General features: G+C 44.0%; 1 protein-coding gene across 5 annotated transcripts in view; it reads left to right on the plus strand.

The window, feature by feature from the left end:
• Positions 1-12,244, plus strand: part of UHRF2 (ubiquitin like with PHD and ring finger domains 2) — a 296,656-nt gene that overhangs the window by 184,949 nt on the left and 99,463 nt on the right. For all 5 annotated transcript variants that reach the window (XM_033925831.1, XM_033925842.1, XM_033925813.1 and 2 more), the window contains exon 8: positions 5,496-5,603. In XM_033925831.1, coding sequence (XP_033781722.1) covers positions 5,496-5,603 — 108 coding nt within the window. The remainder of the gene's footprint in view (positions 1-5,495; positions 5,604-12,244) is intronic.

Raw genomic sequence — 12,244 nt, forward strand, 5'->3', positions numbered from 1 at the left:
CTAAAGACAGAGGTAACCCTCAGTGGAGGAATGCTGGCTTTTGCCTAACTCCCGTTAAGTCTCTCCTGGGTTCTGTGATTCTTGGGTAATAATAGGCAAAAAAAAAACCCCTCCAAACTAAACTTTCCTTGTACACTCTTCTCCAATGCTGTTCTTTTTTAATATTCATGTAGACTGTTCAGTTTTAATATTAATGTAGACTGTTCAGTTCTCTCATAAGCACAGTTAATGACCACAAATAAGCAGAACAGCTTATCTTTCATTTAGCAGAACAAATTTGTACTCTGGTCCCACCAACAGTGGCCAGTATTTTATTATGTTGCTGCATCAGGGAAAACAGGATCGTATTACTAACGGCACAACTTTTTCTCATCGCAAGCATAAGGGCTATTTGTCTACAGTTGGGCACAGTGGGTTTTGAAGGGCTCACCTGGAACTTTTTAGGTGAAGTTCACGACAGTGCCTCCTAAAGTGCCTCATTGCTCTGCTGAGATGTCTATGTGGCTAGTCAAATACAAATGCTGGCTTCTCCTATATTCCAATGGCTTGTTCTGTATATTTTTCTTTTGGATGTGGGCATTCGGCTGAGGCACCCCCCTAAAAGAGAGAGCTTGGACTCCTTGCGGACTCATGAAAGATAAGTTTTCCTTCATATTTGATTTAGTGGAGGAAACTGCTATTGTCAACAACTGTTTGATTTGAACGTTTTTATTGATACACTGATGCACATGGCACTTTATTATTTATTTTTTCATATATATAAAAAAGGCACTTTTGCACTTAAAAGGTTCACGGGGTGGCAGAAGGTGATGTTTGTGAGTAAAACCTTGTAGGGCGTTTTCTGCGCTCATGCCCTGAGGATATACTCAGGTGAACTCCTTATAAAAAAGTTTTTAGGAAATTCCCATGAACTGATTAGTCACCCTGTGTAAACCATATCAAATTTAACTTAATACAATTTCCTCCTTTTGAATAGTAGGTGTGCATGTGCAAAGATAGAATACAAAGGACTAGGAGCAGGTCTTTGGGATTGATTTGTACTTGAGACTGACTCCTCCTCATATATGTACTTAGGGCTTCAAGTTTCAAGTTTATTAGGATTTTATATACCGCCTATCAAGGTTATCTAAGCGGTTTTTACAATCAGATACTCAAGCATTTTCCCTATCTGTCCTGGTGGGCTCACAATCTGTCTAACGTACCTGGGGCTATGGAGGATTAAGTGACTTGCCCAGGATCACAAGGAGTAGCGCGGGGTTTGAACCCACAACCCCAGGGTGCCGAGGCTGTAGCTCCAACCACTGCGCCACACACTCCTCTATCTTCTTTTATCAAGGCACGCTACGGGGGTTAGTGCGTCAGACATTTCATTACGCGCTAACCCCTGCGGCAAGCCTAAAAACTAATGCCTCGTCAATGGAGGTGTTAGCGACTAGCGTGGCAGGTGGTTGAACGCACGGTATTCCACGCGTTAACCACCTATTGCACCTTGATAAAAGGAGCTCTTAAGCTTTTTGATATTTTAAAAATTTAGATTCACATCAGAAAAATGGCCATTTTTGAAAAAACAAGGTAGACATTTTGCAGTTCTGAAAATAGTAATATTTGGTACTTGATTTTTCTGCATATTCTGCAAAACACCCAAATTCAGATTTGGAATCATATCGAAAATGGCCCTCCACACAGGGCTGTGGAGTCGGTAGATAAATGTTCTGACTCCGACTCCTCAGTTTTTGTACTTCAGACTCCGACTCCGACTCCATAGCACTGGTTAATTTTCAGATCGTTAAAATGGAATGTCAAGTTGAGAGAAATGAGCATTTTCGACACCACCTTCTTTTTGCTTTTAATCAAGGTTCTAAGGCCGCAGAAGCTGCTTGCAACATTTGTGTTGTGTATATAGTGGGTGCTTTAGCTGAAAGAATCGCTTGTGATTGGTATGCCAAGTTCAAAAATGGAGTCGGTAGATAAATGTTCTGACTCCGACTCCGAAACCTCAGTTTTTTGTACTTCTGACTCCGACTCCAGGTACCCGAAATTTCCTCCGACTCCGACTCCTACTCCGACTTCACAGCCCTGCCTCCACGTTCACCAGCTCTCCTTTATCCATGTGTTTATTCACAGTTTCAAATAAGTGCAGCAGATTGGCTGAACCCAGGCAGACTGTCCTATTCCGTAATTTTATTTTATTTTTCAAATTTCTTTATTTGTATAACACACAAAATATACAACCAGCACAATACAATTCCAACAAATTACAAATATCTGTAGATCAAAACAAGAAGAAGCATATTCACTCAATAGCAATAGACATACTGAAAACCCAAACCCAACTCACCACCCACCCCTCCCATAAACTTCTCAGGGGCCACAAATAGCTGCCCCCCAAAAAATATAAAAAGAACTAAACAGCAACCTTCCAAGTAATATAGGGATCCCGTATTTTATAAAAAGCCACTAAACAGCCCAACTTCAATGCAGTCAATTTGGTCATTAAGAAAATAAAATCCAACTTATGAATAACAGCCATTAGAGATGGGGATAATGTAGATTTCCAGGCTCGAACAAGCCAGGCCGCCACAAAGATATGGCAGGCCCGTAATTTTGTTGTTTATAATAGTTTCCATAGTATGTGGAGATAGATAGATAGATAGATATAGATATGTATTCAGATAATTACAGTTAACCTGATAAATGCTTAAAGTCATTCTTGATTAACTTCTATGATTCTAGTGAGTTGACGCACGCAAGAGAGAGTGGAGCAGGCTCCCACGCCGAAGTGAGATGTAAATGTCAGCTACTGTGGAATCAGCTGGAGAACTTGACTCCAAGCTTTTCAAATGGTCACACAGATAGACATCTCTTTCCCTTCTGCAATCAGAGTCGAATGTATTTTGGCCCCTCCCTAGTCCCACCCAAAACACACCCTCTTTGCCATATGGACATACTGCAGTTTTAGACGTCCATATACTGGCATTATAAAATGAGATTTGGATGTACATGCAGTATAAATGACAGTTTTCAGATACCAAAAAATAAAAGTAGAGCTTCTAAAATAACCACCTTAATGATGTAATGTAACCTTAACATTGTTATCAGGAAATACAAAGGTGTCAGCAGATGTATCATATTGTGACCTCCTTGATTCAGCATCTCTTTCAGTTAAGAGCTCAGTACTGAAACACTAATGTTTTTAACTTTTTTGTTGTACTAGAAATACTAGGAGTTGGACAAAAACAGCTGTGTAGGGCAGGGGTGTCCAACCTGTGGCCCCGTGAAGTATTTTGTGTGGCCCCGGTCGAGGGCGATGCAGTGTTTTCCTCTGCTGCCCCTAGGTGTTTACCGTCTTGCCGGCTCCCTCCTCTGTCTTGCTGCAGCGTTTGCGCATTTGTGCGGCCCCAGAAACATTTTTTTTCGGCCATTGTGGCCCAGGGAAGCCAAAAGGTTGGACACCCCTGGTCATGTAAGGTAAGGTCATGTCAGTGCCTCTGCTTTGGGAATAGGTGTTAGCATAATATCTCCAGAAACCCAGGGAAACATTCCATGATTTAACATGGTATAGAGTGGATATGTAGGCTAAACTATTATATCTTAAGATAAATTCTTCATCAATTGAGAAGGGCAAAGATCTAATCAAAGAGCAGTAGCCAATTTATGAATTTAGTAATTATTTACTGAGGCTGAATAAGGATCATATGTATCAGAAGTCAAATCAAGAATGCTAAAAATAACAAATCTGCAAAGAAACAAAAATTGGTTATTAACACTTTTATTTCCTTGCATATTGTGGCGGGGCCAGGGGTAAGCCTAGCGTTGGCAACCCGGCTCCCGCCCCAGGCGTAAGGACGGAGCGCTCCCAGGAGGACTCCTACTGGATAAGCAGTAGAATAATTAGTGGAGACTGCGTTCTTGATAAAGTTCAGCTTTTATCTTTATTACCCCTAGTTCACAGTACTAGGGTTCCAGTAGTCCCTCTGGTCTGAGGAGACTTAAAACAAAACATACTTTCATAAGGTTTCTTCCTTACAACACAGTCCAGCCTGCTACCCAGGCAGAAAAGCCAAAAAATAAACCAAAACGTTTTCTCCTTAATTTTGCTCCTTTTGTTTGGAAATACTTCAGGAAGCTCTGTGACCTAACCCACCCGAAGTCCAATGCCCCCCACTACCCTATGCTCCTGGGTAGGGCTAGGGAACTTTATTTAACCCAACCTTTTTATGACTGGTGTAAGTCCCCTCCCGAAAGTTCCCTGCTTCAGGGTTACACAATGTCAGGTCTCTGAGTTCCGTTACACTTCTCGGGGAAGTTAATTAAAGGTTCTCACCTCCTTCCCTTTATCTACATGGCCTCCCTCTCAGGCTCTAAGTGATTCATTCACACATGCTCACAGTTCTGCTACGGGAGAAAGAACGCTACACAAAGAGACATTCACTTTCATTCCCCTCCCCCATTCATACCTTGTTAACTGTGATTCTCGAGAAGATCCCATACTGCGAGACTGCACTCCATCTCACTGCTTTCAGATAGCTCTCCCTCTAATTCCATTAGGGAATCTCCGCTTTCTGAGGCAGGGTAAGAACTCCCTTCAGGGACAGCTAACGGCCAGCCCTGCCCTGGAAGTCTTTCTACTCCCCTGCACTTCTGCTTAGGAGTCAGAAGTCTGTTAGCTCGGGAGGGTTGTAAGACCAGCTGTGCTTTAGCTAGGGTCTGGGACAGAGACCTCCGAGCAGGCTCTTTCCTGCTTAGTACGGCATGTCTCTCCCCTGCATTCCTCCCTGCAGTCTTCTCCCGAGTGTTCTCCCCTGCAGTCTTCTTCCCAATCTCCTCCCTAGTGTTTCCACCTGTGCTCATTTTATGCTGTAAGCCTAATCCCACTCTCCCTCTGGGTTCGTCCTGCTTGCCAGCCACACCCCTCTCATTAACCATGCCTGTGCTGGTTTTCTTTACTAGAGGTTTTGTTGGAGATTTGCCCAAGGTATTATAAAAGGGATTATAGTGCCCTAAACCAGATGTTATGGTTTCTGCCCTTCTCTCTCTGCCTTGCCCTGCCTGTTGGCTCTTGGTGATAGGCACAGGGTTACTGGGCAGCTTCCTGGGCTTAGGAATAGGGGCCAGCCTTTGCAAGGCAGGGCTTAAAGCTGGGTTTAAACTGCTGACAGGCCCTTCCCTGTCACAATATTATTTCCAAAATGCATTGGTAGCAATATCACAGTACTTGAAGAAGCTTGTTGACATTTTATAATTTTCTTATAACTATATTTGGATGTTCTTATGGACAAGTAGGCTAATCCTCAAGTTTGCTGTTTGTTTGTTTGTTGCATCAAAACATCAACATTTTCCTAAGATATGGACTAAGATTAAAAACGAATGAATTTTGCAAATTTTTACACATGATTAAATGAGATATCCCCATTGGCCACATGGACAATTGGAATAATCCATTTTTGTTCATCTTTTTTGCTGCTGTACTTCACAAATATTTTTGATATTTGCAGGGTATGGCTTGTGTTGGTCGCACTAAGGAATGCACTATTGTTCCTTCTAACCATTATGGTCCTATTCCTGGAGTTCCTGTAGGTGCAACCTGGAAATTCAGAGTACAGGTATGTTGTTTCATAGCTATTTAATGGAATAAAAAAACTGTACGTTTCATGTTGATTTGAGATGCTCTTAATATTTCGTTCATATCCATTATAAACATCCTGAATAAAGTTAGCTAGATAAGTCATGCAACCTACTTCATGCTGTGTTGGCTGAACAAGCTTTGGGACTTTATTAAAATTCCTAGCAACAGTATATTTCTAAACTTTGTCTGCTTGGTAGTCTCCATCCATAAATCGGATTTTCCCAGAAGATGCCTGTGCTTTATTTTTCCCTCCCTTAAAAATTTTACAGTTTTGGACAATTCTGGCTGGAGGATCTTTTGACACTTTTGATGTTTCTACCAGAATATCTGCGGTGGCAATTGCAGTGCACAGTTTGGCTTGGCTTCGAGTGTTTGATCTGGAAACCTCACTACAAGAATATCTTTCAAATATTTCTTGTAAGGGAGATGACTTGTTTGGGGATAAAATTGAAGAAGCTGCAGATAAGATTTAAAAAAAACAACACACTGATACTGTGATAACTTTATCTAAACAATACACCTCTTAATCTTCTTTATCGTCTAGAACAGGGGTGCCCACACTTTTTTGGCTTGTGAGCTACTTTTAAAATGACCAAGTCAAAGAAAGAGCATTTTGGCCTGTTGGCTGTCTTCGAATCCACCGACCATGTCACAATGGAGAGCATTCATGATACAACAAGTCCTCTTGGAATGCAGAGATATTCTAGATTTAGGTTCACCTGTTGGTCAACGCTTTGTTCAGCGTTGGTCTCCATTTAGTGGTACCTTAATGTCCTATGTTAGAGGACGACTCTGGTACTGATCTGATTAGGCATTTCCTGTTTACATGTACTGCATTATAGCTTTACCCTTTACTATACTCATAGTTGCTGCTGTTCCCGGGGAGGGGGGTGGGTGGAGTTGGTTTGGGTTGGGGACTGTGATGTCTTTGTTTCTTTTTTGGCTTTGCTGTATTGTTGTAGTATATTTGCTGATCCTTTTGTTTGCAAATTAATAAAAATGATTTAAACATAAAATGACCAAGTCAAAATGATCTACCAACAATAAAATTTTTAAAACATAAAGCACACTGTACGCAGAGAAAATGTTAATTATCATTTGTATTCTGGTTTTTTATCAAAGGTCAAGGCAGTTGACTTTAAAATATGCAATGTCACCTCTGTAACAACTATACAAAAATAAACAAATATACTCCCTCCCCGTTTACTAAACCACGATAGCAGTTTTTAGCGCAGGAATCTGTGCTGAATGCCCTGCGCTGCGTTCCCTGCGCTAAAAACCGCTATTGCAGTTTAGTAAAAGGGGACCATAGTGCAAAATATAGACAACAGATATAAATTCTCAAATCGGACACATTTTGAGCACTAAATTGAAAAAATCATTTTTCCTACCTTTTTTGTCTGGTGATTTCATGAGTCTCTGGTTGCACTTCCTTCTTCTGTAAAGCCAATATTTCTTTCTTTCTGCTTTTCTTTCTCTCTCCCCCTGGCCCCCTCTTTCTTTCTCTCTCCCCCTGCCCCCCTTTTTATTTCTGCCTTTCTTTCTCCCTCCCCCTGACCCCCGAAGCCGATTTCTCCACTTCCCCAATTCTTTCCCTACCCCCCCCAACGTGATTTCTCCCTGCTGCTTCCCTGAGCCAGGACTGGCGCGTACAAGCGCCGGGCCGCAAGACTTCACCTTTGACGTCAATTCTAACGTCGTGGAGGAAGTTTCAGGCCAGCCAAGTGATTGGTTGGCCCAGAACTTCCTCTCCAATGTCAGAATTGACGTTGGAGGTGAAGTTTTGTAAGTCCAGCGCTTGTACGCGCCAGGCCTGGCTTGGAGAAGCAGCAGGGAGAAAAAGATTGCAAAGGCAACACAATCGACTCGCGTTGCCTTTGCGATCTACTGGTCGAACGCGACTGATCATTTGGGCACCCCTGGTCTAGAAGATATTCTGCCTCATCCAGACATTCTTATTATAACATCAAAAGATGTTAAAATCAGCTGCTTTCATCATCATCTAGAACTGCTCCTCAATGACCTTGTGAAAGACAACAAAGGACACAAAATCACAAACTCAACCTCAGTCCAAACAGCAGTCCTTTTGACACTTTTCTAGAGAGCATTGCCCACATTTCTCTGCTCAGAAAACCTCCAAACCATCCACCAAAAGAGTCTCATTAAAACTTCCTCCAGAAAACCTTCCTACAACTTTTGACCCTTCTAGCTAAACGCAATAGAACCTGTTCCTCTGCAGGAGAGAGATGGTATGCCTAATGCCAAAAAGATAAGAGGCCTTCAGTCTATTCTAGTCTTCCAGGGCCTAAATAAATATAGGTGTAGCATTCTGGACAAGTGGGTAGTGAATTCAAACCTGCATGCTTGCAGTAAGGTGTGTGTCTGATCTGCTCTGTTCTAAAACTTGAAGAAAATAAAAATAGTTTTAAAGGATTTTGGTGCTTCAGGGTTCCCAGTATTTCTGGGAGAAGAAGCAAACTTGGGATCTGCAGCTGGAAGGCCAATTCCTCTGTGGTATCTATTAACCAGTCTGCTTAATATTTTAGAGCTCGGGGACAGTTCCCCTCAAAGTCAGCTCGTCTCCCTGAATTTTTTTCAGAGATTTGAGTGCAGGCTGATTTGGCACCTGCAGTGATCCTTTAAGGGGACTTTCAGGGTGCCAGCTGCATGTTGCCTCCTCACTTCAAGTGCACGGTTTGGTGGGGGAGAGGTCCAGTCTGGTCTCACTCTGGCTGGCAGCCAGAAGATTTCAGTGTGGGGAGTTGATTTTTGTTTGAGGCAGTATTCTTCTCCAAGTTCCAGCTTCACACAGAAGCTGAAGCAGTCTGAGGCGCCTTTGAAACACAGCTTGTCACAGTGAGTTACAGTGTTCCCTCTAAGGTGAGCGCATGAGCGATTGCTCACTATTTTCAGTGGCGTCGCTCATACGCTTTCCCCTGTCGCTCACTCGAGGGCGGGCGGAGGTGAGAGGAAGCGGTGGCGGCCTGTATTTTAAGTGGAAAGATGCAGCGGCGGCTCCTGTCAAGATCCCCGACTGCATCGGACTTCCGACGCTGCCATGTCTTAAGTGTCGTACCGAGGGGGGGGGGGGGGGGGCGGTCCGCCCCGGCTGTGCACCCGCCCTAAGGCTGCAGTCGGAGAGGAAGTTCGGGCCAGCCAATCGCTGCCTGGGTGGAACTTTCTCTCCAAAGGCAGAATTGACGTTGGGGGATTGCTAGTCGACCCGGTGGGAAGCAGAGAGAGCTTGGGGCAGCCGCGGCGGTGGCTTTGAGGCCTGTTTCCCCGATGGTTGCGGCGGTGGCTTTGTGGCCTGTTTCCCCCGATGGTGGCAGCAATGGCTTTGTGGAGGGTAGGGAGAAAGAAAGGGGGCAGGCAGGGAGACAGAAGGGAAACAGAAAAAAAGAAAGGGGGCATCAAGAGAGAAAAAAGAAAGAAAGGGCAGGGAGAGAGGAAGAAAAAGTTGGGGGAGGGAATGAGGTCTGGAGAAGAGGAAGCATACAGGCTGAAAGAAGGGAAGAAAGATTGGATGCACAATCAGAAGATGAAAGTGCAACTAGAGACTCATGAAATCACCAGACAAGTAGGAAAAATGATTTTATTTTAAGTTTAGTGATCAAAATGTGTCTGAATTTATATATTCTGTCTATATTTTGCACTATGGCCCCCTTTTACTAAACTGCAATAGTGTTTTTTAGCGCAGGGAGCCTATGAGCGTCGAGAGCAGCCCTGGGCATTTAGCGCAGTTCCCTGAGCTAAAAACTGCTATTGTGGTTTAATAAAAAGGAAGGGGGGTATATGTGTCTATTTTTGTATGGTTGTTACTGAGGTGACAATGCATAGAGTCATCTGCCTTGACCTCTTTGAAAAAAACCCAGAATAGGAATGATAATTAACATTTTCTCAGCGTATAGTGTGCTTTGTGTTTTTAAATTTTATTGTTAGTAGATCATTTTGACTTGGTCATTTTAAAGTAGCTCGCAAGCCCAAAAAGTTTGGGCACCCCTGAGCTACAGCGTTGAAGCTGTGTATTTCTATTTTATCCCCCCTTTTACAAAACTGTGGAGCGTTTTTTAGCGCCAGCCGTGGTGGTAGCAGCTCTGATGCTCAGAATTCTATGAGCGTCAGAACTATTACCACCATGGCTAAAATCCACACTACAGTTTTGTAAAAGGGTGAGGGGTTAGTTTGTGATGACATATTCCATACTAGACGAAGGTGTTTTCTGTGTGTTCGAAAGACATGGTTTTCTGTTAGGATTGACGGTGTAGGATTGATCTGTGCTGGTCTGGCTTGTTTAGTTTTACAATGGGTGTATTGATGTACTGCTCACTGCAATATGTAAGATGCTGCCTTTTCCTAGGTACTCATGTGTGACGTGTGGCTTGTTACTAAAAATCATGTTTTTCGTACAGATGGGAGGAGGGGGTGCCAAAAAATGATGGGCCCCGGGTGTTACATATGCTAGTAACGCCACTGTATGTAAAGATACCAGAAAGCTGGCGAAGCAAAAACTTTAAGTAAATTGTTATTCTTCTAAGTTTTGAGTATTTAACCCTCCCACAATCTCACGGGCACTTGTTTCAAGTTTATTGAGATTTTGATTTAAACGCAATATCAAATATTTTCAATGCGTATAACAAAAATAAATTTGGGGGAAAGAAATAAAACCATTTGAACAATAAACATACAAACATATCCATAGATGATTAAAAATACATAAGGAGTACAAGGATAAACTACATTTGTTTAAAAATGCGTCCTCCGCTCTTGCTCATAAATTTGTGGAGTATGTAACTTGTCGCTCATGCATATTTTTTTTTGCACACACCTCATCAATCCTTAGAGGGAACATTGGTACAGACTGTTACAGTCTGTGGGAAAATTGGGGTGGGCGGGAGGTGTCTGCAAACTTTTTTTGGGCAGTTTATAAGTTTGTCCAGAGGATCCCCCCCTCCTCCAAAATCCTGTGCAGCAAGAAACCCAAAAAGAGGATAGTAGAGTCCCCCAAGGGGATCTCAGAGCTGGATCATCAGGGTTTCATACCTGACGTTGTAAGTGTCATGTGGAAAGCCTATCTTGGCTGCCAGGTTTCTCCTGCGCCGTCTGGAGAATCTACAGAAGCTTTGGTTTTACGGCATGACTCTTGAATGCACAGTGTTAGAGCGTAAAGGATACTCGGAGGTAGTCATTGATACTGTCTTCAGAGCCAAGAAGCCTGCATAGGAGGCATTTCAAGTAGAGAGTAGCGCAGGGGCAGAAATCAAGCCTGTTCCCGCCTGTTCCTGGTAGAATCAAATCCGTATCTGCAAATAATTGAATCCATCCCCGCCCATCCCTATAAACTTCAGAAGTAATTATTTCATTTAATTATGCTACTGAATTAAAGGCTGTGGTAGAGACCCATTTACAAATAAGTAAAGACACTTTATTAATTGGGAGGAATACATACAGGTTTCTGTCAGAGCTTTTAATATGAATATGAAATAAAACTACTGTATTTCTCCATATACAGTGGTGCCTCACACAACGAACTTAATTGGTTCCAGGAGCAAGTTTGTTATGTGAAACGTTCGTTATGTGAAACGCGTTTTCCCATAGGAATACATGTAAAAAAAAATAATTCGTTCTGCAGCATAAAATATGCTAAGATGACATAAAAAAAGATACATTTTTGGTTATTATTTTTATTTAGATACATCTAAAAACATAATTGTTTTTTAAAACAACACACATTTTTTAAATTTAAAGACAGACTAAGTAGAGTCTAATTTTACAGTGAGAGAGGGCAGAGTCTCAGCGGCAAAAACTGGGACTTAACTGTTCATTTTTTTTTTTTCTACCGTGTTTCCCCGATGATAAGGCAGGGCCATCAAATAAGACAGCCCCCCCTTTTTAGAAAAAAATGTAAAATAAGGCACCCCCCCGCAAATAAGCCACCCACCGATACCTGCGCTTACCCGAATCGGGTGGTACGGTGGGTGACTCCGTGTGGTCCCTGGCACCCCCGACACGATCGGGGCAAGAGGGAGCTCAAGCCCTCTTGCCCCCCCGACTCCCCGACACGATCGGGGCAAGAGGGAGCCCAAGCCCTCTTGCCCCCCGACTCCCCGACACGATCGGGGCAAGAGGGAGCCCAAGCCCTCTTGCCCCCCCGACTCCCCGACACGATCGGGGCAAGAGGGAGCCCAAGCCCTCTTGCCCCCCGACTCCCCGACACGATCGGGGCAAGAGGGAGCCCAAGCCCTCTTGCCCCCCCGACTCCCCGACACGATCGGGGCAAGAGGGAGCCCAAGCCCTCTTGCCCCGCCGATTCCCCAACTCCCCGACAATATCGGGCCAGGAGGGAGCCCAAGTCCTCCTGGCCACGGCGACCCCCTAACCCCACCCTGCACTACATTACGGGCAGGAGGGATCCCAGGCCCTCCTGCCCTCGACGCAAACCCCCCCTCCCCCCAACGAACGCCCCCCCCAAGAACCTCCGACCGCCCCCCCAGCCGACCCGCGACCCCCCTGGCCGACCCCCACGACACCCCCAACCCCCTTCCCCGTACCTTTCTGTAGTTGGCCGGACAGACGGGAGCCAAACCCGCCTGTCCGGCAGGCAGCCAACGACGGAAT

Source organism: Geotrypetes seraphini, chromosome 1, assembly GCF_902459505.1.
Source record: "Geotrypetes seraphini chromosome 1, aGeoSer1.1, whole genome shotgun sequence".
Taxonomy (NCBI): Eukaryota; Metazoa; Chordata; class Amphibia; order Gymnophiona; family Dermophiidae; genus Geotrypetes; species Geotrypetes seraphini.